This window comes from Rhinolophus sinicus, linkage group LG09, assembly GCF_036562045.2.
Source record: "Rhinolophus sinicus isolate RSC01 linkage group LG09, ASM3656204v1, whole genome shotgun sequence".
NCBI classification, from domain to species: Eukaryota; Metazoa; Chordata; class Mammalia; order Chiroptera; family Rhinolophidae; genus Rhinolophus; species Rhinolophus sinicus.
The window spans coordinates 99,275,068-99,300,349 of NC_133758.1; the positions used below are offsets into that span (position 1 = coordinate 99,275,068).

The window sequence follows — 25,282 nt, forward strand, 5'->3', positions numbered from 1 at the left end:
AATACATTTGTTTCTTGGGGCAATAAAGGAAAGTGAGTATTTCCCTTACAGTGGAAAAAGGAGAAATAATAAAATTTACTTACCAGCTTTTCAAAATTGACAAGATTATCCAAAAATGTTTTATTTCCTTCATGAATAAAAGTTACATCTGGAAATTAAAAATAAAAAGATATACATACTATTAGGAATGGATCATGTGTCAGGGATGGAGGTCTAGGTGCAGTGCAACTTATTAATTTTTCTTAGACATTATGGATTATTCCATGCATTTCACAAGGCGACTTGAAATTGAATCTGTGTACTATTCAATGTGAAAGGGCATAATTTATGTATGTGTGGGTGCAAACATTATAATATTAAAGCAAGCATATATTTTGCACTTACAATGAACTGTTTGACATCAACCTGCTTAAAATAAGTTAAAACTATTCTATAACTTAACCGGTCCATTATGTTTTTAGGCCAGAACATTGAACAGAAAAGAACTGAATACCCGGAAACAATAGGATTTTAGAGAGTGTGTGTGTGTGTGTGTGTGTGTGTGTGTGTATGTAACAATCCCTGGCAAAGCGTAGGGGACCTGCTTTATTTAAAATGTTTAGATTTAGCTGTTCAAATTTAGATTTTCGGTTAACATAGCCAGTGCCCAAATGTGTATCAGAAGTAGTGAGGAGACAGGTTTGAAAATGTCAAGGTTTCAGGTCCTACTGAGGCGGAAGAAAGCATCACTGATGAAAATAACCTTGAGGAAGGTAGGATGAAGGTACATGGTCAGAAGAAAATAAAGTTATATTTGGTTTGAGCCTCACTGACAGAAGATATTCAGATACAAATCTTTGGTCCCAATAAACATAGGAATGCCCCCTCAAAAGATAGGGATTTGGAAATTAGTTACAATAAAGACAGAAGCTGTGAGAATGGATGACACAAAAACTCAGATCAGAGGGTCAGTGACTGGGCCCTAGGGAATCCTCACAAATAAGAATTAAAGTAAGAAATACACTACAATTTGAAGAGCATGAAAATAATCATGTCATATCACAGACATGGAGGCCAAACCAAATCAAAATAATTTCCAAAAACCTATTAAAGTCACCTGATGTACAAGAGGGAAAAATAACAGCTTAATATTCCTATAAATAGAAAGGGGAAGCATTTGCATTTAATCAAGACTGATTCTGCTGGTTCCTAGGGGACAATTATGAGTGAGATGTTCTGGAAACCTGCCCCCCATACACTCGGCCACCTAACTTTGCCCGCCAGAGGGCGACACGAATTACACAGTTATTGGATACAGTGATACAGCACTTTTCTCAAGGCATCCCTTACACAGCTTCCAGCAAGGACTGCAACGTCTTCCTATGCTTTTTTCTTTATATCTCTCTCTTTTTTTAAAAAAAACTCATGTCCTAGCGGGAAAATATTTCACAATTACACAGTCGTCTGACAAACTATCTAGTTATTTTCTTGCCTTTCATGATTTTGCTTGCAGAAAAGAAATGCAAGTTTTCATTCTGTGACACAATATTTAGAAAAGAGTAGTCAACACAGTTAACTTTTACATTTTTGCATAGCAAATAAACTATCTACATTAACCACCATATGAAAACCTAGTCTCTCCAAAATCCCCTGAGAATTTGAATTACAAATGCCCCCTCAGAGTCCATTCCCTCAGTGTTACAAGGTTAGTATCCCCTTTCCTATGTTCCCAAGGCTGAAGATGAGGGATGATGACAATAATGACAGATTACGTATTTATTAACATCATCAGACATGACATTAACTCATTTCTTCCTCACAAAAGACGGTAAGATAAAGCCCTAGCAGGAAAAAAACGTGAAGAAACTCTGGTCCAAAGATCACGCACCCCAGATCCATGACCACAGCTCCAACTGTCACAGCCAGGATTCAAACCCAGGGCGCCCATTTCCTCTCACCATTGGGGCTTGCCGGTACCTCCCCAGTTGAAAGGACTTGGATATTTCTTACAACCTGTTATAGTCAAGTTGCTGAATTCATGGCATAGTGGGTGTCTCTGCAACTTTTAAAGTGTTTCCTTTGTCACTCCCTCTATCTATTCCATCTAGCTCTAAATCTCTCCTCCTTCTGGGTGGTCTCACTTAACCTCAACTCTTAGGGACTTCAGGTCAGCAGATAAGAACGGCTGCTCTTCTGAGGGCCGGGGCTGGCATGAGAATAAGGCAGAGAGACAGTGCATCTGGCCAAGCTGGGAGGGGCAAGAGCTGGAAGGGGCTGCTGCCTAGGAGAAGAGGCTTCAAGTGGTTGAAGGTTTTGACACAGTTGAATGGCAGGTGTGTGATGAGAGAGATAAACCAATAGGTGGCAGAACTCAAAAACTGGGATCTTAGAACTTCAGTCATGGGCTGCGAAGCAGTTTAGGGTGTGGGAAATGAGCAGCTGGCAGGCCAGGCTCCTTTCATCTGGACACACCCGAACACACTCCAAACACCTCATAGAATGGAACTGCCAGATGAAGTGACTCTATTTGAGGAGATGGCGAGTCAAAGAGGAAGAAGGAACATGCAAGCACCCCAACACTCTTTTAATTTAAATGCCTCACCCAAAGTGCAAGAATCATTTCCACTTTAAGATCCACAGACAACCCACCACGGGACCTCAGTTCATCCTCAAACATCTGTTGATTGTTCATGCTGTTGGAAGGGACTGCCGTCTCCAAAAAAACCACGAGATACAGATGACCCAGGCTGCCAACGGGGAGGGGGGGGGCTTTCCCCAACATTTATTTAGGGTTCCCCGACTTTCTGAATGGATTCCACATCACAATAGAGGGGAAAGTAAATCAAAAGGCAAGAAATTCGGCTAGAAACAGGAAAGCTGATGGCTGCAAGGATCCTCAGGTTATGCGCTTACTGGCTAATCTGCAGGCTTCCTGGGGGGGGGCACCGACTACCTCAAAAGATGACACATGGAGGCCTAACCCTTCTCAATACCCAACAAGTTCAATTTGGTCCCTTTTTTCTTGCTAAAAGCAGCTCAAAGTAGGAAGCACAAGAGTGCGGGGAAGAGTTTTCATTAAAAAGGTGGTTCCTCTAAAGCAGTTTATTGCAACTTTTAAAATAATTTTACACTTGAAAAAAACTAAGAATTAATGCTTAGTTTTTCCAAAATGTCTTATGTCAGGCACGATACATACATATTTCAAGTTTTCATCCTATTTTCCTTTGGAAATTATTTCAGGCAGAAATGGTAACTTTAAATACAATTGAATGCTAATGATGTTTATTTTTATAACGATAAAAAATTAAGGTAAAGGAAAAATAAGTGCTTCTTTAAACTCAACAAAGCTTCTAATGAAGAAAAGAAAAAACTGTTTACTGGAACAAATGAGTGAATGTATTTTCAGTAGAAAAAAATGGGAAATTTGTTTTGCTGCCAACAAAGAGATCTAGATAAACTCAGTAGAGCAGAAAATTGCATCTAAGATAAGATGTGTGAGACAATTCACTGCATTAAATATTTTTTTCTTGAAAAACCACTAATATATACCAGAAAGCTTTGCTCATATCTAATTAAGTTAAAGGGACATTGTCAGCTAATTTCTCATTACCTTAAAAATATTTATTGTTTAAAAACCTTTAATTCCTAAAATCAGTTTCTTTCCAAGATCTGTCTTCATTTCATATTTTTCCTATTTGTGTCTAAATGATTCTAAGCGTTACTTCCCACCTGCCATCCCCACTCTCCAGATGAAGGTGTTTTATTTTGCAAATAAAAATCATAAGCATGAATAAACTTATCTTAAAAGGAAATAAATAAGAAGAATCAAATGAAATTTTAAATTGTTATTTTGGTATTATAATCTCTCCTTATTTCATCCATTTACACTTAGCAGAATTGTTTCCAACTTGAATGAAGCATCTGTGAGTCTCTCAATTGTCCTAACATATTATTGTTTCACAGAGATTCTTGCTTTATATTTATACTAGGTGAAGATTAAATGAGTAGCTGCAGAAATGCATAGTAACTCAATAATTGTCAAGTGCTAATTGTTCTTGAGAGAAGCTGAAGGGGGAATATCAGCTTGATTGCCAGGGGGCTGGCAATGGAGTAAGGTGGGGGAAGAAGATGGCCAGGGCAACCAGCAATCCAGTTCCTAGGGAACTCATTTCCAAAATCACATTTTATGCGTCCAGGCATTGGAGCCTGACCCAGCAGACGTCACAAGCCTCTGAAGAATAGAGGTTATACAAAAGAGTATTTCTATAAGATCCCTTGGAAAGAATCAAAATATGGCCAAGAAAAAAGAGCATGCCCCCTTTCCCTGGAAAGCACACAGGTAGGATATATATACTCAACGTCAGGAACGTAGGCTAGATTAAAATGAACTTCCCCTTCATGAATTCTCTCGGTTTGAGAGAGACCCCTGAGATCTCATTAGTAAATTTAACTAACATGTTTCATGCTGAATTATTTGCTGCTCTACAGAAGAGAAGTCAGTGGATAACTTGGAGCTGTCACATACTTTCCCAAATGGACTCCCGGAAAGAAGAGAATACATTCTTGACCAGTAATTTGCATCCACTATATTGCTTGCGTTGATCAAGCGTATTTCTCACACAGCAGCAGGCTGTGGGCTGTATCTGAAATTTAGGTTGCAAATGTAGCACATGATTGATCACCACTTGGGTTCTTTATGCCAGCCTGTCCTTGGTTGAATTAAGTGGATTGTAAACTCAAAGACAATAAAACAGCGCTTAGAAGCAGAGTAAAATAAAAACACAAAAGTTTCCAGTGCCAAATTCTCTGAGTCAAGAGAAAATGCTTTGATGTCAGCTCAAGTACAATGAAGTATTTGAGGTATCTCAGAAATAACTGAGCATTTGAAAAACAATTACAAGCAAACACAACACAGTAAGGTCTGAATTTCAAAAGTAAAGAAATAAACTGAGAGTCCTTTTGCTGTTGGTGTTGTTCTGGTCCTTTATAGTTCAAGTGAGAAATTTCTGGAAGATGGCATTATATAGCATAAAAGATAAAAAATCATTACCTTTGAGCAATAAGGGCATGAAAGGGATTTTGGGTGGCTTCATCTTTTTGAATGCATCTCTGTAGGCTTTGTGATTCAGAGAAGGATCCTGCCGAACCAAACAGATTACAAAGAGAAAGAAAAATCAATGTGCTATAGAAACAATTCTAAATCCACTTTGGCTATACAATTTGAACATGATTTAGATATCGAGAGGTTCTTACTAAGGATGAAGTAGATAAAGGTTTCCTAGGAGAATAAACTCACTAAATTAGGGCAGGAAATCTAGGCAATGAGTGAAAGCCAAGTTATTGGTTTACAATAATGGGAAATGACTGTAAAAGAGAGAGACCTTTTGATTGCCCTATTATTTTCCTCAAACAGTTTCTTTAAGTACAGTTTCCTCTGCATAATTTCTATCATGAGGTAACCCTAACACCTTTTGTTAGGTCCAGTGCAAAGAAAAAAAATGCCTTCATAATGCACAGACAATGCAGAGAAAACAAGAGAACACTGTCTTATTGCATTCTGAAAAGAAACTGTACATTTTATATCTAAACCTAAGAAATGGTCAAAAGGAGAAAAGAATAATGCATAAGACACTGATTGCACACTGAATTTACGCCAATTGATGTCACAGGCTTTGAAATGGACTATACTTAAAATCTGCCTTCTGAAAATCATACCAACAGGACCATTCTCACTACCTTTTCCCATGGAGAGGAAAAAGCATTAACTGTAAACTTGCTTCAGTCCTTAAGAAGCAAAGCTATGTTTTTCACATACAAGTGAACTCGTCTAAATGACGTGACTAGATGGAGTACAGATACTGATTACTGGAATCTAGAAGGAAATTGAGACACTAGCAATTAATTTGAAGAACAAGTCCCGTCTAGGTCAACTACTTACCGTTAAACTCTCAAGTTCAGAGAAAAGTTTCTTAAACTTCCCAGGAATTTTCTATAAACAAACAAAAAAGAAACGGTCAAAAAGTCAGCTATTTTGAGAGGCAAAAAGAGGGGTTTTCATTATGTTGTGCTTATATTACCTACGTCACATTTCTAAACATAAATACATGTATCATCTGGTTCTATCCTGATTGCTTCTCATGATGCAATTTTCATCATCCCTTAATGTGACATTCCTTGGGAATGTGGCGAAAAACAGTTTAAAGTAAATAACAGCCACATGACTCAGGAATCTGGCTAGTTAGACATTCCACACACTTGTGATTTTTTAATAAACACTTGGACTTCGTTTCCATGTCCTACCTTTCATTTGGCTGACATTTTTTGTATAAATGATATAATTATGTTTTACAGCAGAGGGCTAAATAGTGAAAGGCCATGAAAACTCTAAATGATGAAGCCTGTACTTTAATGGGTAGAATCACTGAATTATGAAGACCAACCACACCAACAGCTGGCATGTAAAATGACAGAAGAAGGAAACACATGCCATCCATCCAAATAAAAATTCAGGCCTAAGAAAGAAGAGCCTGGAATTTCCCAGCCTGCGTTTAACATGAATAAGTGAAAAACTGGATGCCTTTCATACTGACGTGGTAGTAAGAAGACAGTCTGACTTTAAATTCTGACTCTGCCCCTTTCTCGTTGTGTGGTTTGGTATGCGTGTCTAAGCGCACTGATTGACATGGAGAAAATTCATAACAAGTGTATAATAGTCCATGATTGGTGCTAAACAGATTCCAGCTATTAACACTAATGACAACGTTCCGGAAGCTATTTGTGGGACTTTCTGTTTCCAAAACTAATCAAAATATTGAGGCAAGCCTGACAATAATTGGACTTTATAATTATTTAGAAACAGACTTTTCAATTTGATAATTTTGAATCTGGACTCAGTTTATCACAGCAAACAGGTAGTTTAATCTGTTTGGAAACTAATGCCACACACACAGACACACATTTATTAATGAGTGGAGGACCAATCAAACGACAAAAGGTAAAATCGTAGACATCTGTAACTGATACCAACCAATCTTCTGAGCTGCGTATCTCAGTCAGTTGGACATTCCACACGAATATCCCAGTGGCACCTCAAACTCAACATACCTAAAGCCGAACTGATCTACTCCAGGGGTCAGCCATGAGCCAAAGCTGGCTCACCACATGCTTTTGTCAATCAAGTTTTATTGAAACACTGCCATGTCCATTCATTTACATACTAATTGTGGCTGCTCTTGCACTACAGTGCAGAGTTGAGTCATTGCAATAGAGACCACATGGTCTGCACAGCCAAAAAAATATTTATTATCTGGCGTTTCAGCCCCCAAATTTGTTCTAGTTCCTCAAATCTACTTCTCCTCCTTTATTGGCTACTTAAAATACTGTGATCACTGGTCACCAGGCCTAGAGATCCTGTGGTCACCTCTGCCTGGGATGAAACTCTCAACTCAACCTCTAAGACTTGGATGCTCAGGGCTTCCCTCGCGAGTCTTCTCAGGTCCCCTGAGGCAGAATGAGTCCCTCCACTTGCTCCTCTGTGGTCCGACTGGACTTGGCCTCCTTCATCACAGCACACTCTGTTCTCCTTCGTCTGACCCATTTTCTATCTGCCGTGGTGATGATGCAATGCTTTACACATAGTAGGCAATCAATATGGTCATGAAACGCATGCTGTTTGAATTTAACTGAATTATCTGTCCTCCCAATTTTTGCAAATCAAAGCTTCTTTCCAGGCTTAATGCAAATTCCACTCTCCCCTGGCCCTCGCTAGCCATTTGTTCTCCACCTCTTCTGATCAACTGGGGCATTTGTTGCCCATCTCCTTTAATCTTCCGATGTGTATGCATGGTCTTGTTTGCTTAACCAGAGCAGGCAGGCCTTTCATTTGTTTTCTTTTGAACCCCTTTAAGGAGAACTGACCTGACCCTCAGGTTACCACTGTGCATTTCTAGCAGCGTATGACCCCAACTCACAGAAATTAAATTGCCCAGAGATCTATGCAGAGATGAGATGTAAGGGGAAAAAAATGTGGACTCATCAGCTTCTCTCTTGCAGGAGTTTGAACTGGGAACCATGAAGCACCTGGTGATAGGAGCTGAATGTGGGAAGACTGGAGAGAAGCTAAGGAGACATAGTGAACCACATGTAGACTAGAGCCAAAAGGGAGAAGACTTGATGGTTAAAGAGAAGAGATGAGGGAGGGAAATGGTACATGGAGCGAAGAAGCCAGTCAGTAGGGAAGGGAGAGAGGAGGAAACAAAAGTCCAAGGAAAAACAGTGATGGGGCTATGGGAGGGATAGAGAGCCGTACATCTGTTTCTGGCTAAACTGAGGGATGCCCCAGGGTCAGTTCTCCCCTTCAAGTCCATGTTTGAAAACTGTGCTAACTTGAGTGGGTCTCTTCATCTTAGAACCTAAACAGCCTTCATCATGCAACACTGACAGAGGCAGAGCCAAGATTTCAGAGGCATGAAACTTCTTTTGTGGACCCTCTTTAAGATAAAGAATACAAAATTACTTGACTTCAAAATTTTTACAAAGATGTACATCATTCAGGTGTACACACTGCCAGGGGCCCTGCAAGTGAGAGGTCCAGAAGCTTAATTCATTAGCATCTCAGCCAGTCGGCCTCTGGACACACATCACGCAGGTGAGCTTTTGTAAGGATCACCATGGAACTGTAATCACGCTATCACCAGAGAAGAGCAGAGGAAGACTGATTCTAGTTAGGGAGCATTTTACAGTTCTTACCTCTTTCACATATATTACAGACCACTTTGAAGATCATTGATCAAAACAGTCCCTACCAACATGACACACTACTTTTTAACTTTTTTTCTGGTAGTACTTATCTTATTTAAACCATTTAAATTCATATATGCATTTTATTTTTATATATTTATTTGACATTCAGTATTGTTTTATATTAATTTCAGCATAGTGGTTAGACATTTGTATAATTTAAGAAGTGATCCCCCTGACTAGTCTGGTACCCACCTGGCACTACACATAGTTATTACCATATTATTGACTATATTCCCTATGCTGTACTCTACATCCCTGTGACTATTTTGTAACTACCAATTTGTACTTCTTAATCCTGTCACCTTTTATGTTCTACCCCCAAACCCCTCCCATTTGTCACCGCAGCAAATCTAGTACCCATTTGACCCCATACATACAAGCATTTTAAATAAAGACTTTTTGCTAGAATGTTTCCCGTTCTGTTTCATTTGTCCCTCCTACTCCCCTCTCAGCATGGACCTCCAAGGCTCACCTCCCAGGTCTGTGACAGCCGGCTGACAGAAGCAGTGTTGAGGCCCATCACAATTGCAAAGAAAGAATTCAGGTTTCTCTGGGCTTTGCAGCTGTGGAATAAAAGAAAGCAGAAGGCACTTTGAGGCAACATCGTCTCTCCAGATGACCAGAAAAGATACAGCTGACAATACTCCCCTAGGCCACAGAGTTCAACCTCAAGAGCACGGCTGAACTCTGCTCCACAGCCCCCACACCCTTGACGGCCTGTCAGAGGGGTGGTGTTCTCTCAACTGTTTCTACACAAATGAAACGATTCCAAATGCTTCAGCTCATCCTTGCCTTTAGGAGATTTGAGCTCTTGATACCCTCTGGACACGTCAAAAGATTCCTCCTTTTTAAAATTCATTTACAATTTCAACTGAAAACTCTTAAATTCACGTTTCTTTATATATATATACCATACTTTCATTATAACAGCTCTCTAGTCCCGTCTCTTTCATCAGTATGCTGCCTATATTTTTTGACAGACAAGCCCTTCTCACCTCACAGGTATAAACTCCTTCTCTCATTACATTTACATGTATTTTCTTTGCTGTCAACAAAATTGCTATCATATTACATATATGTTTAAAATATGGCACATATTATGGGGATACTGCCCCACATTCCTCATTTAAAGAAAAAAATAAAATAAAATGCAAAATAAGATCATGTTGAGCGCCATTCTCTCTGTAACGTTGTCTGTTTTGTCAGTCATGCCCTTGAATCAGTTGGTCAAAATTCCGCAAAATTTCAAAGCCAGCTGAAGGGGCTGGTACAGTTTCCGGGTTAGCCAGAACACCCTGTAAAGTCTAGACATCGCTTGATCCGGGAGCACATTAGAAAACAACTTCTCTGAGGTAAGTCTTTAAAATCAAGAAATTACCCTAACGTGATAATTAAATATGAAAAAATATGAAAGTGCTTAGTACTAAACTGGCTGCAGATAAAATACTTGTGTATGTTAATTTAGCTTCCCTCAGATGCCACCAATGTCTCAAATGGAATCTGGGGACAGTGTATATACATCACTTTGCATCTTGCTTTTTTAGTCATATACTACATTAAGTTATATATTTTGGATTCTTCACTATCATCATTGGTGGCTATGTAACACTATCAGAAACATATTTCATAATTTGTTTACTCATTCCTGTATTGTTGATATTCAAATTATTTTCAATCAATTCAATTCAATATGAAATGCTCCAATGAATATCTTTGTGTATAAAACTTTTTACTGTATTTACGATTTTTTTTTATTACAGTAGACTTCCAGTCATTCCATGATTGGTCAAAAGCTACCATGACTTTAAAGGTTCTTGACACATTTAAAACTTCTGTCTCCCAAAACCGATTTGTAGTTGCACAGGTTGTGTGTCAGAGCATTTAGGTGTGAACCAGGAAAATGGGTTGGGTTGTGAGTGTAGTGGTATACACAGACCCAGCCTCACGGACTAGATACCAGCCATGTACAGCTGAGGGTCCCACCTGGGAACGTTTTGGAAGTTCTATTCCCATTCATAGTGGGACCTGGAGCGGCACTGCTGTCTCCACACCTAGTGTCCAAAATATCTGGGATGAATGCAGTCCTGCAGGCCCCTCACTGCTGAGTCCCCAGGGCATGGTCTGTCCCTCTTTGTGCCCAGCTTTTGCCTGTGCCTATAGTTTCCTGGTAAGCAAGAGGACCTGAAACTCAGTCTAATTGGCCTCTTCATCTGGTTTCTGCCAACTGTCTGACAACAGGCACCTTGTTTGTTTGTTCATGCAATATACCAATGTGCTTGGTGCTTCCTGATCTCTGATTTAGAAAGTCACTTGTGTTTGAGAATCACCGGTGCCCAGAGGCATCAACACTGTGCCCTCCTTCCCGCCTGCCACTCACATCACACCCCTGGAAAGTTCACACCCGTCAGAACAGACTGGAGTCAGCTCCATCTCTTGACATGATGATTTGAAGCACCAGGCTCTGCTGCTGAGGCCCCTGTGACCAGTGAGAACTGTCTCATCCCCACGCCAGAAGCACCTTAGATGGAGGCTCGCCCTTACTCCCAGGCCCTCCCACCTTACTACATGATGGAGGCCCACTGGTTCGGCTATTCCCCACTAGAATTAGGTTCCTTAAGGTTAGAGTGTATGTCTATTTCATTTTTATATTCTGCCCATAACCCAAATGCTTAGGATACAGCAAGCCTTTCCGACAGCATTTGCGGAGTTGAAACCAAGACTTTTTAGGGTAATGGTTTTATTATTATTCATTATAAAAGGGTTCTTTTTCTTTTTATTCAGCATCATTTATCGATATGGAATCTTACATGTAATCCTCATCTTTTTTTTTTTTTTAATCTTTTGGCCACCCACACACAATTTTCCTGATCCAGGTCTCTTTTTCAGTCGTACTTAAAATAAAAGAGCACATATAACTAACATCTGAATCTGTAAAAAGGAAAAAGGCATTAATATAGACACGATTTCTCTGGAAGACAAATATCGGATGCCACTCCAGTCTGGAATCCTGTTACCAAGGTTCATTCATTCTATGATAAGAACAGACTGTCTGACACTAAACATTCCAGTTTGGCAAACATGCCTTTGTCTGTGTTGAGAAAGTAAAATCCACTCAACCACCGAGGTGGGGGATGGGGATAGTGAGAAGGAAGGGAAACATGAATATGCAAATAGGATGCCTTAGGCAGGGGAAAACACTTCATGATCATGGAAATTACTGTTTTCCCTCGGTTATTCCTACTAGTGTGACTATGAGGAATTTAACTTTATATTTTTGCTGGCATTCTAGTCTGTGGGCTAGGGATAGGGATAGAGACCAGCACCGTAAATAATTGAAGGTCATGGGGTCAGATGGGGAAGATGTGAATAGACTTCATTTCCTGGAGGAATAGATATAATCTTATAGGGGGAACAGAGCTGTGTGGTGTCGTTTTACTCCTTGGGACATTAATGTCCCACTTCTCCAAGTAACTGGCATTTATAAGAATGTTTTTGATCCAAAAAAGCCAGGTATGTCACAGTCTATTATGGAATGTACTAGCCAAATCAATAAAAGGAGCATTTACACAAGAGAAGTCCAAGATTTAAGCTTATCTGTTATCCATTTCTCCTTCCATTCCAGTCACACCAAACCAGAAGTCAGGCACTTCCAATATCTAAGTACACAAGCTATCCTGCTTCTGGGGTCTCCTCCACTACAGTTTAGTCTATGTGCTGCTTTCAGATCAAACTTCCTGAGGGACAACTCTGATCACCGGTCTCCTGCACAAAAAGTTGCAGTGAATTGCCTTCTCAGTGCAGTCCAAACTCTTAATCTGAAATTCAACATCCTTTACAATTTGGTCCCATCTTCCTTTGCAGATCAACTTCCCACAATTTCCTTACAAATACCCTCCACTCGGGCCAAACTGGATGAGGTTCCTTTCCCAGAACACAGCTCTGTACTTCCTAAGGGACAGCTCTGATCTCAGTTCTGTAATTCCTGTGCCTCCGATGAGCTTCTCTGCTTCTCTCCTCCAGTGAGTTTGACCTCCATGGAGAGTATGCTCTATGGAATTCCTACCTGTCAAATTCTACCCAGAATTCACATATAGCCTCAGAGGGTACTTCTTCCACAAATGCTTTTTGAATCCTTCTTTCCCTGTTGGCATATGAGCGTCCTCTCCTCTAAAGCCCCCAATAGGATCAGACCTCATAATAGGGCACCTCCCCCTCCTCTATTTTGCACATTTGCCATTTGTGTTTAGAAGTATTGCCCCCTTCCATTGGCAGGTTACACACTCCTGGAAGGCAAGGGCTGGCTCTGTCTAGGCTCAGTCTGATTTCCCCACAGTACCTTGCATGGATCTGTACATATAATGAGTGATCCACACATGAATACATTACACTGTCATGTACTCAAAAACTGTTTGATACACAAACTATTTGGGAAGACAAAGGAGAAATAAAATGGGAAGACCTGGGAACTGGGAAAGATGTTTATTCCTGTTGCCTGCTTCCATTGGGAAGAGCAGTCTCAGGATGCTAAGCTGGTATTTTAAGAGATGCTCCCAGCAAGTTACTAAAATGCCATTCAACCAACAGTATTTACTAAGTTGTGTATCAGGCAGCCAGATGCAATGATGGATTAGAATTGGTTCCTGTTCTCTGGAGGCTAACACAGCCCAGTGAAGGAATCCTATATAAACAAATAAGTTTTAACAAAATACAATAATGAAGTTTAAAAAAGGAAAAAGGAAAGTGTGTGTGTGTGTGTGTGTGTGTGAGGGGGAGTGACCCTGCCTTTGAAAAATCAGGGATGGCTTCAAGAAGGAAGCAACATTTGCCCGAGGGCTTAAAGAATGACAGCAATCTGCTGGGTGGAAGGGGCCATTCTTGGCAGACATAACACGTGTCTAGGCTTAGAGAACGGTGTTCATGGGAAAGAGACAATTGTTAAAAGTGGCCGCAGCATAGGGTGTGCCCAGTGGGTGACGCTCAGAGGCCAGCTGGACCCAGCCAGGACAGGGCCTGCAAAGGAGTTTGCAAAGTTCATGCGGTGGGCACCAAGATAGCAAGAGCAGAATCCTAGAACACACCTGAGTGTCAATGATTCTTACGCCCTCACATCATCTTCCCGCATTTTCCTCGCCTACTGTATGTAGCCCACCGGCCACACTGTAATTTAGCTGCAGGTGGGGATGTGTGTACTGTCTGCTTATTAGTTCTATAGCACAGAGCAGACTGCTTCAGTCTGGTGTTTTGACATTTGCTTCAAAATATAAATACTTCAAATGCAAAGACATAAATATTCAAGAACAGACCTTTTCAATCATTTGGTCACTTCACTCTATTACACTTTTACATCCCAACCCTTATCATCACAAGGGGAAAAAAAATGTGCTCTCACAAGGAGACCAGAGGAACTGTACTTTTCACCCTTAGAAACTCACTGAGCGGCAATTTTGATGAATTTTTTCACCAGCTGTACACGCTTGCCCAGCTGGCTGCAGAGCAGAATCTCTGTGGCTACCCAGAGCTGGACTTCGTTGCATCTCTGGAGCAGAAGGCTGAGGTTCGCAGTATGCTCCCCACTTCCTTGTCTGCTGAACGTGAAGTAGATCAGCTCTTGCTGAAAGAAAATGTATTCATGCCAGTTTTCATTCTTCAGCACAAAGTCAAGTTGACACAAAATTCAGTCCATTTTTAAGAGCTATGTCAAGTAACCACTCTCATAGCATAATACGTTACAAGAATATAACAAATATGTTAAATTCAAAACAAATTATCTTTAGTTTTAGAGCTGCCTCATTAAATAATGTTCATTTAGACTCCTTATATAAATGTAATATTTCAGAATGTAAGGATGACGCCTTCCCATGGAAATCTAAGTCTAAAGTTTAAATCACAGCGGAATCAAATCCAAACTACTTGAACTTGTTATATTGGCAAATTCCAGTGTAAATGAAAATTTATTACTAGTATTTGTTAAGACGCACATTAGACCCTCACGGGTAGATTTTCTAGACAAGGATTCTGAAATGTGCGTGTGACTCAGGATCAGTCTGTTATAACAGACTTCTGTCCCCCCTTGGCCCCCCACCTGAGTTTCTCATTCAGTTGGTCTGTGGTAAGGACAAAAATGTACGTTTCTAACACGTTTCCAGGTGGCGCCATTGATGTTAGTCTGGATACCTACCCTTTGAGAACCACTGATACAAAATATTAGATTGGTGTAAAAGTAATTGCGGTTTAAAAGGTTAAAAATAATTGCAAAAACCGCAATTACTTTTGTACCAACCCAATAGTATCAAATCATAAACAGAAAGAGTGAGACTAGGTCAAGATCCAAAATTTACAAAAGCAAGTAAGACAAGTAACTATATATATATATGTATATATGTGTATATATATATATATACATATATATATGTCATATGAAAAGCAATAGATTTGTTTCTAAATGGAGGGTGTGTGTGTGTGTGTGTGTATGTATTTTACAGAAGTAATTCAACATTCTCCCACCGAGTAAGCAGGGATTCATCCCATTCCATTAACATTTCCAAAGCCTTAAGTCATTTAGCTAGAATGAGTTCACTACTTGCTAAAACTTAGATTACAACATTGGAAATTTAACGAGAAAATATGAGTCAATTCAAAATACATTCCAAAGTGAAAGGGAAGCTCAAGGATTTCCAAGCTGGTCATGAGTTCCTTCTTCAGAAGGAAAGGCTGTTTCATAATGAAACATTTCACTACATGGCGAAACAAATGCAACATATGGTTGCACAGAGCTGTCACATTTTTCATCTTCTGATGCTTGTGAGCCTTTCCATTGGCTTAATTTATTCATTGTCAGTAGCATTTTGCCCATAATCTATTGTTTTAGAACTGCTATAAGCTGTCCTCACGGGAGAAGTTGATGGACATAAAAATTGGAAATGTATCTCAAAATTTTCAAGGAAGTACTTAAGTCTTGCAGCACAGTCTAAATTTATAGACGGTTCTTCAATAAAAGGATGGGTGTGGTGTGGTTGTGTGTGTGTGTATTTGTGTGTGTATACACACAAATATATATACATAAATATAAATGATTCTTATATAACCATTGTAAACTTCATGGGAAAAATTAAAATATCAATATGAAAGGTATCAAGTGCAAAGTGGCTCTTCAACCCCATTATAGCCCCATATACCTGTATATATGCATAATATATATACACACACATATATATTATACACATCAAAATATGGCATACTTATACTACCTTACACAAACATATTACACCAGGAGCAAATAAAGCATGATCAGGTATTCGGATTTTCCTAGGATTGGGTCAGTCTTTCAACATGTTTAAAGTCCCCAAATATCTATTCAGACAATGGTATCTTAGCATAACTATATCACCATCTTTTAAAAAACTTAGTCACATATATTCTTCAAAAAGAAATATTCTGGGGCGGCCGGATGGCTCAGTTGGTTAGAGCATGAGCTCTGAGCAGCAGGGTTGCTGGTTCGATTCCCACGTGGGCCAGTGAGCTGTGCCCTCCACAACTAGATTGAAGGACAACAACTTGGAGCTTATGGGCCCTGGAGACACACATTGTTCTCCAATATTCCCCCCATCCAAAAAAAACAAGTTGTTTAAAAAGAAAAAAGAAATATTCTCAGTTAAAATACCATTAGCATTTATTTGATCTTTTCACTCCTTCCTTACCTCGTGAATTGAATTGAAGAGACTCCAGTCAAAATTCATTAATTCCAGAGCAAGATCCCAAGTATTCATTCCCAAAATCCTCATCGACCTTTGCTGTGATTCCTCATTTTCTGCAAATGGGTTCTAAACCAACAGAAGTGAAAAGATCCTCAGTAATTCCTGAATGTTTGGCACCAAATTGGCTGGCATAGGAAGGCACTAGAAGTCCTGATTAGAAAAGCGATCTTGTCTGAGGGTACTTAATATTTCCCCTGGTCTTTTCACCTTCAGTGAGTTACAGCCAATTTAGGATACAGCCTTGGAAACAGTAGAATGTGATCAATGAGTGAGCCTGTCCCTCCCACCCCTCCCCATACATGCATGTACAAATCTGATTATAAAACACTGCCTGGGCAGACAGCATAATGAAAGCGAAAGCCCTGAAACCACTTTGGCTTCTGGTAAGAATTAATGTGCCAGCAGGGTAAGTATAAAAACAAACAAAAGAAATGTCATGGTGCACTTCAATACAGACAGACATGGCTTTCACAGGAAATATGTTTAACAAGTCTCATCCCAGACACACATTTACAAATTTTAGTAAAATGTTCTTGGAAAGAAAAAAAAAATTAAACATGAAATGAAATGAAAACTAAAAGTTACTTCCTTTATATCTCACAGTATAAATGATCCCCATTGTGGATGATTATTTTAAATATCTATTGCTTCCCCTACACAAATAGACACCAGTTTGGTGACGGTATTTCTTTAAAATGTCACAAGAAATCATTAAATGCCACTATAACTTTAATTCTACTGTCACTTTTAAATGTATTAAAAATTATTTGGCATTTTTTTCAAAATATGTGCTATTTTCTAATTAAAATATAAATTCTCCCATTTGAGGGGTTGGACTTACATAGTTAATAATGTTAGAATAGCTAATAGGAAATGAAAGAATGGGACTTTGCAAAAATCAATGACAGAGCAGGATCAAGGGAGTAGTTCAGATTCCAAATATTCATCTCTATTTCTAAATTGTAATATAAAATTATTTGCATTTTAGAATTTTTACATTCATGAAAAGTTTTCCTAATTAAAAAAAAAAAGAATGACAAAAGAGCTTTTCCACAGACTTGATTCTGTTCAGAGCAGGTCAAGGTATATATGCATTGTCCCTGTGTCCGCAGAGCTTAGTAAGGGCAGACGGAATGAATGTGCGTGCAGATTCCCAGGTGTAGAGGTGGGGGACAAGCCACCGTTTCCTCAGGGATGGGTCTGGCTGGGCCAGGACCAGATGGGCTCCAAGCTGCACTGCGGACTTTCGAAGGGAGATCCATGCCTTGGGAAGTAGTACACATCTCAGCTGACTAATTTGGTGGTGGAGGGACATTTTCACTTCGCTTGTTACCTCTCCTACTTTCTCTCTACCCTGGCATCATCCTCTCCAAGAAACACTTTATATGTTTCCATCCTATTCATTCAGGGCTCTAATTCCTGCTTTCCAAGATTAACTAATCTACATGTAAGTAGAGTGCATACTAGTGGTTTCAGGTGCTATCCTTCCCTGAGAGTGTTCCATTACAACTAAATTATTTTGGAGATGAAATACCTACTGCTAGGATTCCCCTGGGGAAATTTTACGTGGTGTGCAATGTTGGTGGGGGAAGTATTTGAGGGCAGGATGGCTGGCGTCTGGCTCATCTTGGAACACACTGCATAGCACCCACTTATTCCAGAAGACAATGCCTCACGCCTGCCTTCCACTCGGCTGACGCTGGCCCCAGACAGCGGAGGAGAGAGCACTAGGAATGCACACAGGGTTCTGCATGAGAAGCCTGTGGGGCACAGGGGATGAGGAGGTTGGAGAAAATCAGGGTGCGGGGTTCCCTCCATCACCAGGAGCCCACAGCTGCTACATATTAGATTGTCCTTCATGGGGAAAGGCAAAGTCAAATCAATCTCATTATTTTCTCAGAGATGCTATGCAACATTCAGTTTGTCATGTTTCACTGATAGAACTGCATCATGTAGGGACACATGTGCTGAAGAGGACCCAGAACCGAAAGACCCAAGTAAGACGAAAGGTTTCCCTTTCCTTTTCTTCTTCATCATGTCCCAATGAAAGGGATATGAAGGAGCTCCAGAGTCAAATATACTTGGACTGAAATTCTAGCACTGTCCCCTACTTGGCTGTAGGAAGCTAGCGTAAGTTGCCCAGCCTCTCCAAACTTCACAGGGTTATTGGGCATGTTAAATGAGATACTGTATGTAAATTACTCAGCACATACGTGTTTGGCAATAAGTATAAAAAATGACAGTGACTAATATAATGATCACTTGATATCCTGTAGATAACTTTTTTTATTATAGGCATAAAATATTTTTATTATGAGCAGCTTTGGTTTACCCACATGGTATATACATTCCTCAATTATATATACAACAGGAGTCAGCTGGAAAGACCCAGCCCAGTGACAACTCCATGAAACAGACCAGGACCATGAGTCTAGATGATATAATCACAATCGGATAAAACCTGCTTTTTACGGGTGATGGATCTGAGGCCTGATCCTACCATTCGGAAAGCAACTGCAAGACCGAGGTTTTTAGAAACAAGTCACCTACTTAGCTGTAAATGTTCTTCAATTGGGACTGAAAATAACTTACAGTTTGGGCTCTACATTTCTTCAAACTCTCACTCTTGAGTGGCATCTGATGTCACATTGTTATGAGCCCATCCCCACACAGGGAAGGCTGACGCGCCACCCTTTCTTCAAGGGAAGGGTGCACTCCAAGTGCATCAAATGGGCAGAAACAAAGGACAGAGTCTCTTTCCCCTTAAATTTGCACAGGGTGCATTTCTCAGCCTGACCTCCAGACAATCCATGGATTTAAGATTCCACCAGAGAGGGAGTCACTTCTCTCAAATCCCTTGTTTCAGGGCTCAGAGAAAACAGGGTTTGACTTAGAAAGGGTTTATATTCCTCAAGTTGTGAATCTTTGATTTGCCAAAGAAGTGTTAATTTGACAAGTGTATTGTTGGCTAGAGGAGGAAATAGTTCCACGTATTTTTCTAACATTCGTTTTGTGTTTCAAGTACAAGGCTAAAGGTCCTCACCAAAGTATCAGCCAGGTCCTTCCGGTAGACATATACCCGACCAGATGCTTCCAGGGATTTGGAAATGGCCAAGTCATTAGGCTGAAGTTCATGCTTTTCTTTATTTGAAAAAAAAAAAGAGTAATTAGAAACACAAGAATAGCAGTAGGCATACAAGATACATCTAAAGAGTGAAACTTGCCAAAGAAAAATATTTAAAAGTAAATAGGATGTAAAGCAGATTTAATTCAGTTCTGCAAAATGACACCAGTGGGACCAAGGCAATCACTACTCATTATCCATAAAGTGGAATCCACTTGTGATTCTTTCTTATATTTAGTCATTCTTTAGAACATAGAACAGTTTAGGGAAGAAATAAAATTCACTCATAATCCTATCACTCTAAGATAACCACAGGATGGTGATATTGGTTAACATTTGGGTAAACTTTGGTTCTGATCTTTATGTAAGGGTGTGTGTGTGTGTGTGTACATATACAGAGTTGCAATTATTTATACATACGAATACATACTTATTACAAACACATATATATTTGCAATTATTCCATATGTAGTTTCACATTCTGATTTGATTATAAGCACTTACCCACTTGTCAAAATTATTTATCTATGTCATGTTTAATTGGTTCCGTAAGAGTCCATTATACCATCAGTAATCTTCCTGCTATTGCTGAACATTTAATGTTTTCCAATTTTTTTCTGTCATATAAATTAGATGGCAAGATAATTGCTAAACACTTGCACAGGCCCTGGCACACATAGGGCTTGATAAATGGGATTTATTATTATAGCAGCCATAACATATATTGCTGAAGGCAACATCCTTGTGCATAAATCTTTGGCGGCTTCTAGATGATTTTCTTAAGATAGATTCCCAGGACTGGAATTATTGGATCAAAGGGAATGAATATTTTTAAAGTTTTTGATGCAAACTGCAAATTGCTTTCCAATTCTTACACTGACCAACACTGATCATTACTTTTGCTAAGTTTGCTATTTTGCTGAAACCAAAAACAGACTTGCAGTTTATCTGGTATTTCTTGACGAGCAGTGAAGCTGAAATTTTTCATATATTCTTTTTCCATTTTATTACCCTTATTGCAAATTGTTCCTATCCTTTGACCATTTTTCTGCCATTGTTGGAGCTCTCGTATAACACAATAGCCTTCCTCATAGAAAAATGTCCTCCTCCTAACTACAAAACACAGATGGGAATCAACTAAAGTAATACTCAAGTTTATGCCACGGTAATGTAATCAGTTTCTCCTAAAGCAGCCCTTCAGTTATCCAGCGTGGTTGGGAAATGTGATATTCCACATATCTTTTTCTAGATAACTTAATCAGTTCAAACGCCAAATTTTATTTTGAACATTTCTGCTTAATACAGAGCACACAAATGATAATCTAATATATTCTTTATGGCCCAGCATTATAAAGATCAGTAGTGCCGTCATGTGAGGCTGTTGACATGGGAGTAAATGGTCCCACACGGCTGGGCTCTGACGTTCTTCCATCTCCTCCCTGTTTGTTTAGCCACAATTTCTTACAACCCTCTGTGTGCCCCTGTATACCTTAAAGCTGAATTTATGAGCGCCATTAACACTTGCTGTGGAATAAAATGCTATGGCTTTCTGACAGCCGTTTTTCCATTTGCTAAGAAGATTTTTTTTTCGTTCTTATTTTCGGGTTTGTCACTGCACTATAAAAGATGAAAGCTGATAGAATTTTAAGCTCCGAATAATTGAGTAGGTTGCTGTTACTATATACATATACCTACCCTGGGTACAAAACAGCTAGAAACCTACTGAAAGCTAAAGGGCTGGAACCTTTTAGACCTTTAGAAAAATCCACAAAACCTTGTAGAAAAATCCACAAAACCTTTGGATTTTAGAAAAATCCACAAAACCTACAAATTGCCAATATCTTTAAACTTTTCTGATAAAAAGAAAATAACAGTAGATCTCATTGTTATTTCATTTTGAAGTAGCATTTAAAACACTATTTATTGAAAACTATGTAACTGGAGCAAGGAATACATTCAGCTCTGTTTTTTTCCTTCAGAAACACATTATTGTTCGGGGGATATTAAGCTGTAGGCAGAAGATTCTTTAGCAGACGAAAGTACTAGCGGATAGAAAATGAAGGCACATTTCCAAACCTGTGGGATAATTTAAGAGATAAGCGGACAATTCTAGTGATGATTAGCAATGAGTCTATACACATTAAAACGCCACTGCCCACCCTGATGAATCCAATTTAATAGAGTGTAAAAATGGTATTTCATGGCGATCACATAGATATTGGGTAGTAAAAGAAGCACTCATTAATTTCCAGATTCACCTGTGGCCCTGGGCCAGCCTTCAAAGGAGATGGGTCTCCATTGTGTTACCAAGTTTACTCAGGGTCCTTTCTTCTTCAGCACTTTTGGTCTGAATGGGGACCGTGATTACTTTCTGGAGAGGTACTGTCTTGAGAGGCAAGTGTTGGTGTTGATGAAGTTTCATATTGTTTAGAATCATTTAATATTTTGGGTCACTTAAAATCAAATGTAAGATACATTTAGCCTATCTCGAATGTCTGAAATAGTTTATTCAAAATTCAACTACTCTCTGGTTAAAATTCAAGTAATCCACATGTTTATCAAATCTGTGCTGTGTTTTGCTAGATCATGTTTTCATGAGATGCGCAATGAGGGCCCTGGGAAAGGGAGGAGAGACATTTGTTAGGCCTATAGAGAAAGGCTATTATCCCTTTGCATATGTAATTGACTCGCTTGCAGGACCATTTTACTTGGCCCTGAGTAACAAAGCACTAGAAGGAGTATTCCGTCACATAACTGCTCTGACGTCAAGGTAAATTCTGATATTCTTCTCCTTACTCTAGAATGATAACAAAGGGCAAACAAGATGGCCTGTTACCGGCTCCTCCTACCCCACCAGCCCCATCTCTGGTTCATTAGTTCACATGGTTCCCCCGTTTTTCAACAACTGATGCTAAGTCACTTTCTTTGTATTTTTCTCAGGGTTAATGAGATATTAAATAAAGATTATGAACCAAAAGGGAGGCCAGTGACACTGAGATCTGGCAGGCTCTGGTGAAAACGAAGAGGTCTGTTCAGGTCGGTTCAGGTCGCAGAGATCAATAGTGTCAGCTTGTAATCTGTGTGATCTTATTCAAAACAGACAATAACCCATTCTCTGAGGATAAATAAGGCCCAACAGAAGAAAAAGCTATAACCAGGCCTTACTCCCCATGTCCACCTGAAAGAACACTTCCTGTGAGCTTCTGGCTTATTGTACAGTTTTTATTTCCTTCAGTAGGGAATCTTTAAGTATTAAATCGTCAGCCACCAATATGACTAGTTCAAGGCTGTCTTTCTTTTTTCTTCCTAGAGTAATTGCATCCTTTAGCAATTTCCCAAGCTAATTTAAATATGAAAATAAAAGGCTTATCTAGAGTACAAAATATGAAAAGCTTTATAATATATTTCAAAACACTGGCATGCCTCTCTATTCAGCTCTTGGGGAGGAAATTCGGTATCCAATAGTCCCCAACTGTTGTCATGGAAACACCTCTGGTAGGCGGCTTCCCATTGTTACTGTGGTCATCCAGCTGCAGACCCAGAAGGGACGAGCTGCACGTTTAGTCTATAAAAATGTCAACTCACTCCTTTTGGAAGAGCGCCAGTGAAAGATGAATATTCAAGGACAGAAAACAATTTACCCCCGGAGAATGTGACAGCCACCAGAGCCAGATCCTCTTCTGCATGCTGGATCTTTTCTGCCACAACTTTCAGGATCTCTTGTGCTGTACTGGAAACTTTCGCTTTCACACTGACATAGGAGTGCCCCGTTATATACACGTGGCAAAACACTACAGAAGACAGAAGACTTGTTAGTAAACAGAGAACTGTGGCTATGAAGTACAGACTTTTCCAAATCCAGGCACCCACCCACCTTCCTGTTCTCATTAGTATAAAACATCCACAACGAGATTTACATACTTCTGTATGCACATCGGCGCCTGCGGCTATATGCATACAGATGTGTATTGGTACACAGAGGCTATACAGACGCTATAAGCTGGTGAGCTTCCCTGAGTGGTACTTAGGCTTCCCACATGGTAATGAGACCCACTCACGCAAGTGCATGCTGATGGTTGAGACAGCCTGACCACAACACAGTGGAATCGGTGGAACATGTATTGTACTTTTGAGTCCCTTCTTGGAGGGTTACTGAGATCTCCCAAAGCGGTGTATTAAAACGTCTAACTCATACATTTTTATTTACACTCCTGTTTCTGGACAGTCACAGTGACCCAGTCAAGAACACTACATTTCATTACCAGAATTCTCAAAATCTTAGCTAAAAATCTGTCATTTGCCATGGTTTTTGTGTTCAGCCTTCACGATCATTTAAGAATGACTTCCTGCTCCCCCGTCCCCCCCTCAAGGTGGTCTCAAATTTAGTTTCCAAATAGAGGTCACATTTCTAGCCATTTTCATTTCCTTTTTATTGTCTGTGGTGCTAATAATTATTACTAAGACATTACTAGCAGGGTGAATGGGTCCTGGAAAAATTTTCCTTTATTATTTGATAGCCAGAAACTGTTTTAATAGCAATGGAAATAAGTGACACATTATTTGCTTCTTATATCAGCTATTCTGAACAATAAAACCCTAGCTTCTTTAGAAAAGACAGGACAATAATATACTTAGATACGCTCTTCTACGTTACAAAAAAACACACAAAAAACACACACGAGTGCAGCTGCTAGAGACATTTCATATGCAATTTAAATGGCACCACAAAAATAAACCCAGGAATGTTTTCACCAAAATGCAAATAGAGCAAAAGACAAACTAAGAGTGTATAAGTACAAACCTCAAAGTAAACACACCACCAGGGGGTACTGACAGTATTTTGTGTTTTTTTTTTTTGGTTTGGTTGGGTGTGTCCCTAAACCAATAGCAACTAACAAATGGTTGTTTTATATGTGGTCAACAGACTTGTGAGAGACAAAAAGGCTTTCTTTCCTTCCACAAAAAAATGGAATTTTTGAGCAAGGCAAAGATCTGATCTACAAACCATTAAATGTGATGTAAGTTTATAGCTTGCTTAACAAACTGATGAACAAAAAGAAGCCAGGGCCTTGAAATACTCACTCTTTGACACTCAGCTTGGAAAAATCACACAATTAAATTGTAAGACAAATGGGCAAGGAAGATCAGCAAGGAAGGAATTAGGAGGTATGACCACTGCTCTTCCCTTGGGTTCAGATGTCACTTAGGACACAGCAGTACCACCGTGGACCGTGGGCAGCATTATATACAAACAACGTAACAAGACGCATCCTGCTGACAGTTCACTGTGTGAGTGTTCGAGATGCTGAGCAAATATTAAATGTTCACACTTAGAATTTCAGCACTTACTGAAAGGAGAGTTAAAAGAGAAAGTCTCTGAGTGACAATAGTGTGAATATTTTAATTGCCCTAAGTATTTCCCGCCAGGCCCTTGACTCAACCTTTATCCAAACAGGAGAAAACCATTATCTGTTCCATTACAAAATATGAGTGTAGGAAAGCATGCCGGCACCTTCAGGGGACTAAACAAATGTTCCCCCTTCTTCCCGGTGGGTCGTGACCCCTTTGGGCACTGACGGGCAATGACTAAGGACTCACTGGCTGTGTAGCACTGCCTGGCAGA

At 39.6% G+C, this 25,282-nt stretch overlaps 1 protein-coding gene across 10 annotated transcripts in view; it reads right to left on the reverse strand.

The window, feature by feature from the left end:
- RAPGEF5 (Rap guanine nucleotide exchange factor 5) overlaps positions 1-25,282 on the reverse strand; it is a 430,438-nt gene that overhangs the window by 11,904 nt on the left and 393,252 nt on the right. For all 10 annotated transcript variants that reach the window (XM_074340840.1, XM_074340846.1, XM_074340842.1 and 7 more), the window contains 8 exons: positions 23,301-23,450; positions 19,579-19,676; positions 16,479-16,601; positions 14,214-14,392; positions 9,254-9,344; positions 5,918-5,968; positions 5,030-5,117; positions 84-148 (listed from right to left, as the gene is read on the reverse strand). In XM_074340840.1, the coding sequence (XP_074196941.1) occupies positions 84-148; positions 5,030-5,117; positions 5,918-5,968; positions 9,254-9,344; positions 14,214-14,392; positions 16,479-16,601; positions 19,579-19,676; positions 23,301-23,450 (845 nt within the window). The remainder of the gene's footprint in view (positions 1-83; positions 149-5,029; positions 5,118-5,917; positions 5,969-9,253; positions 9,345-14,213; positions 14,393-16,478; positions 16,602-19,578; positions 19,677-23,300; positions 23,451-25,282) is intronic.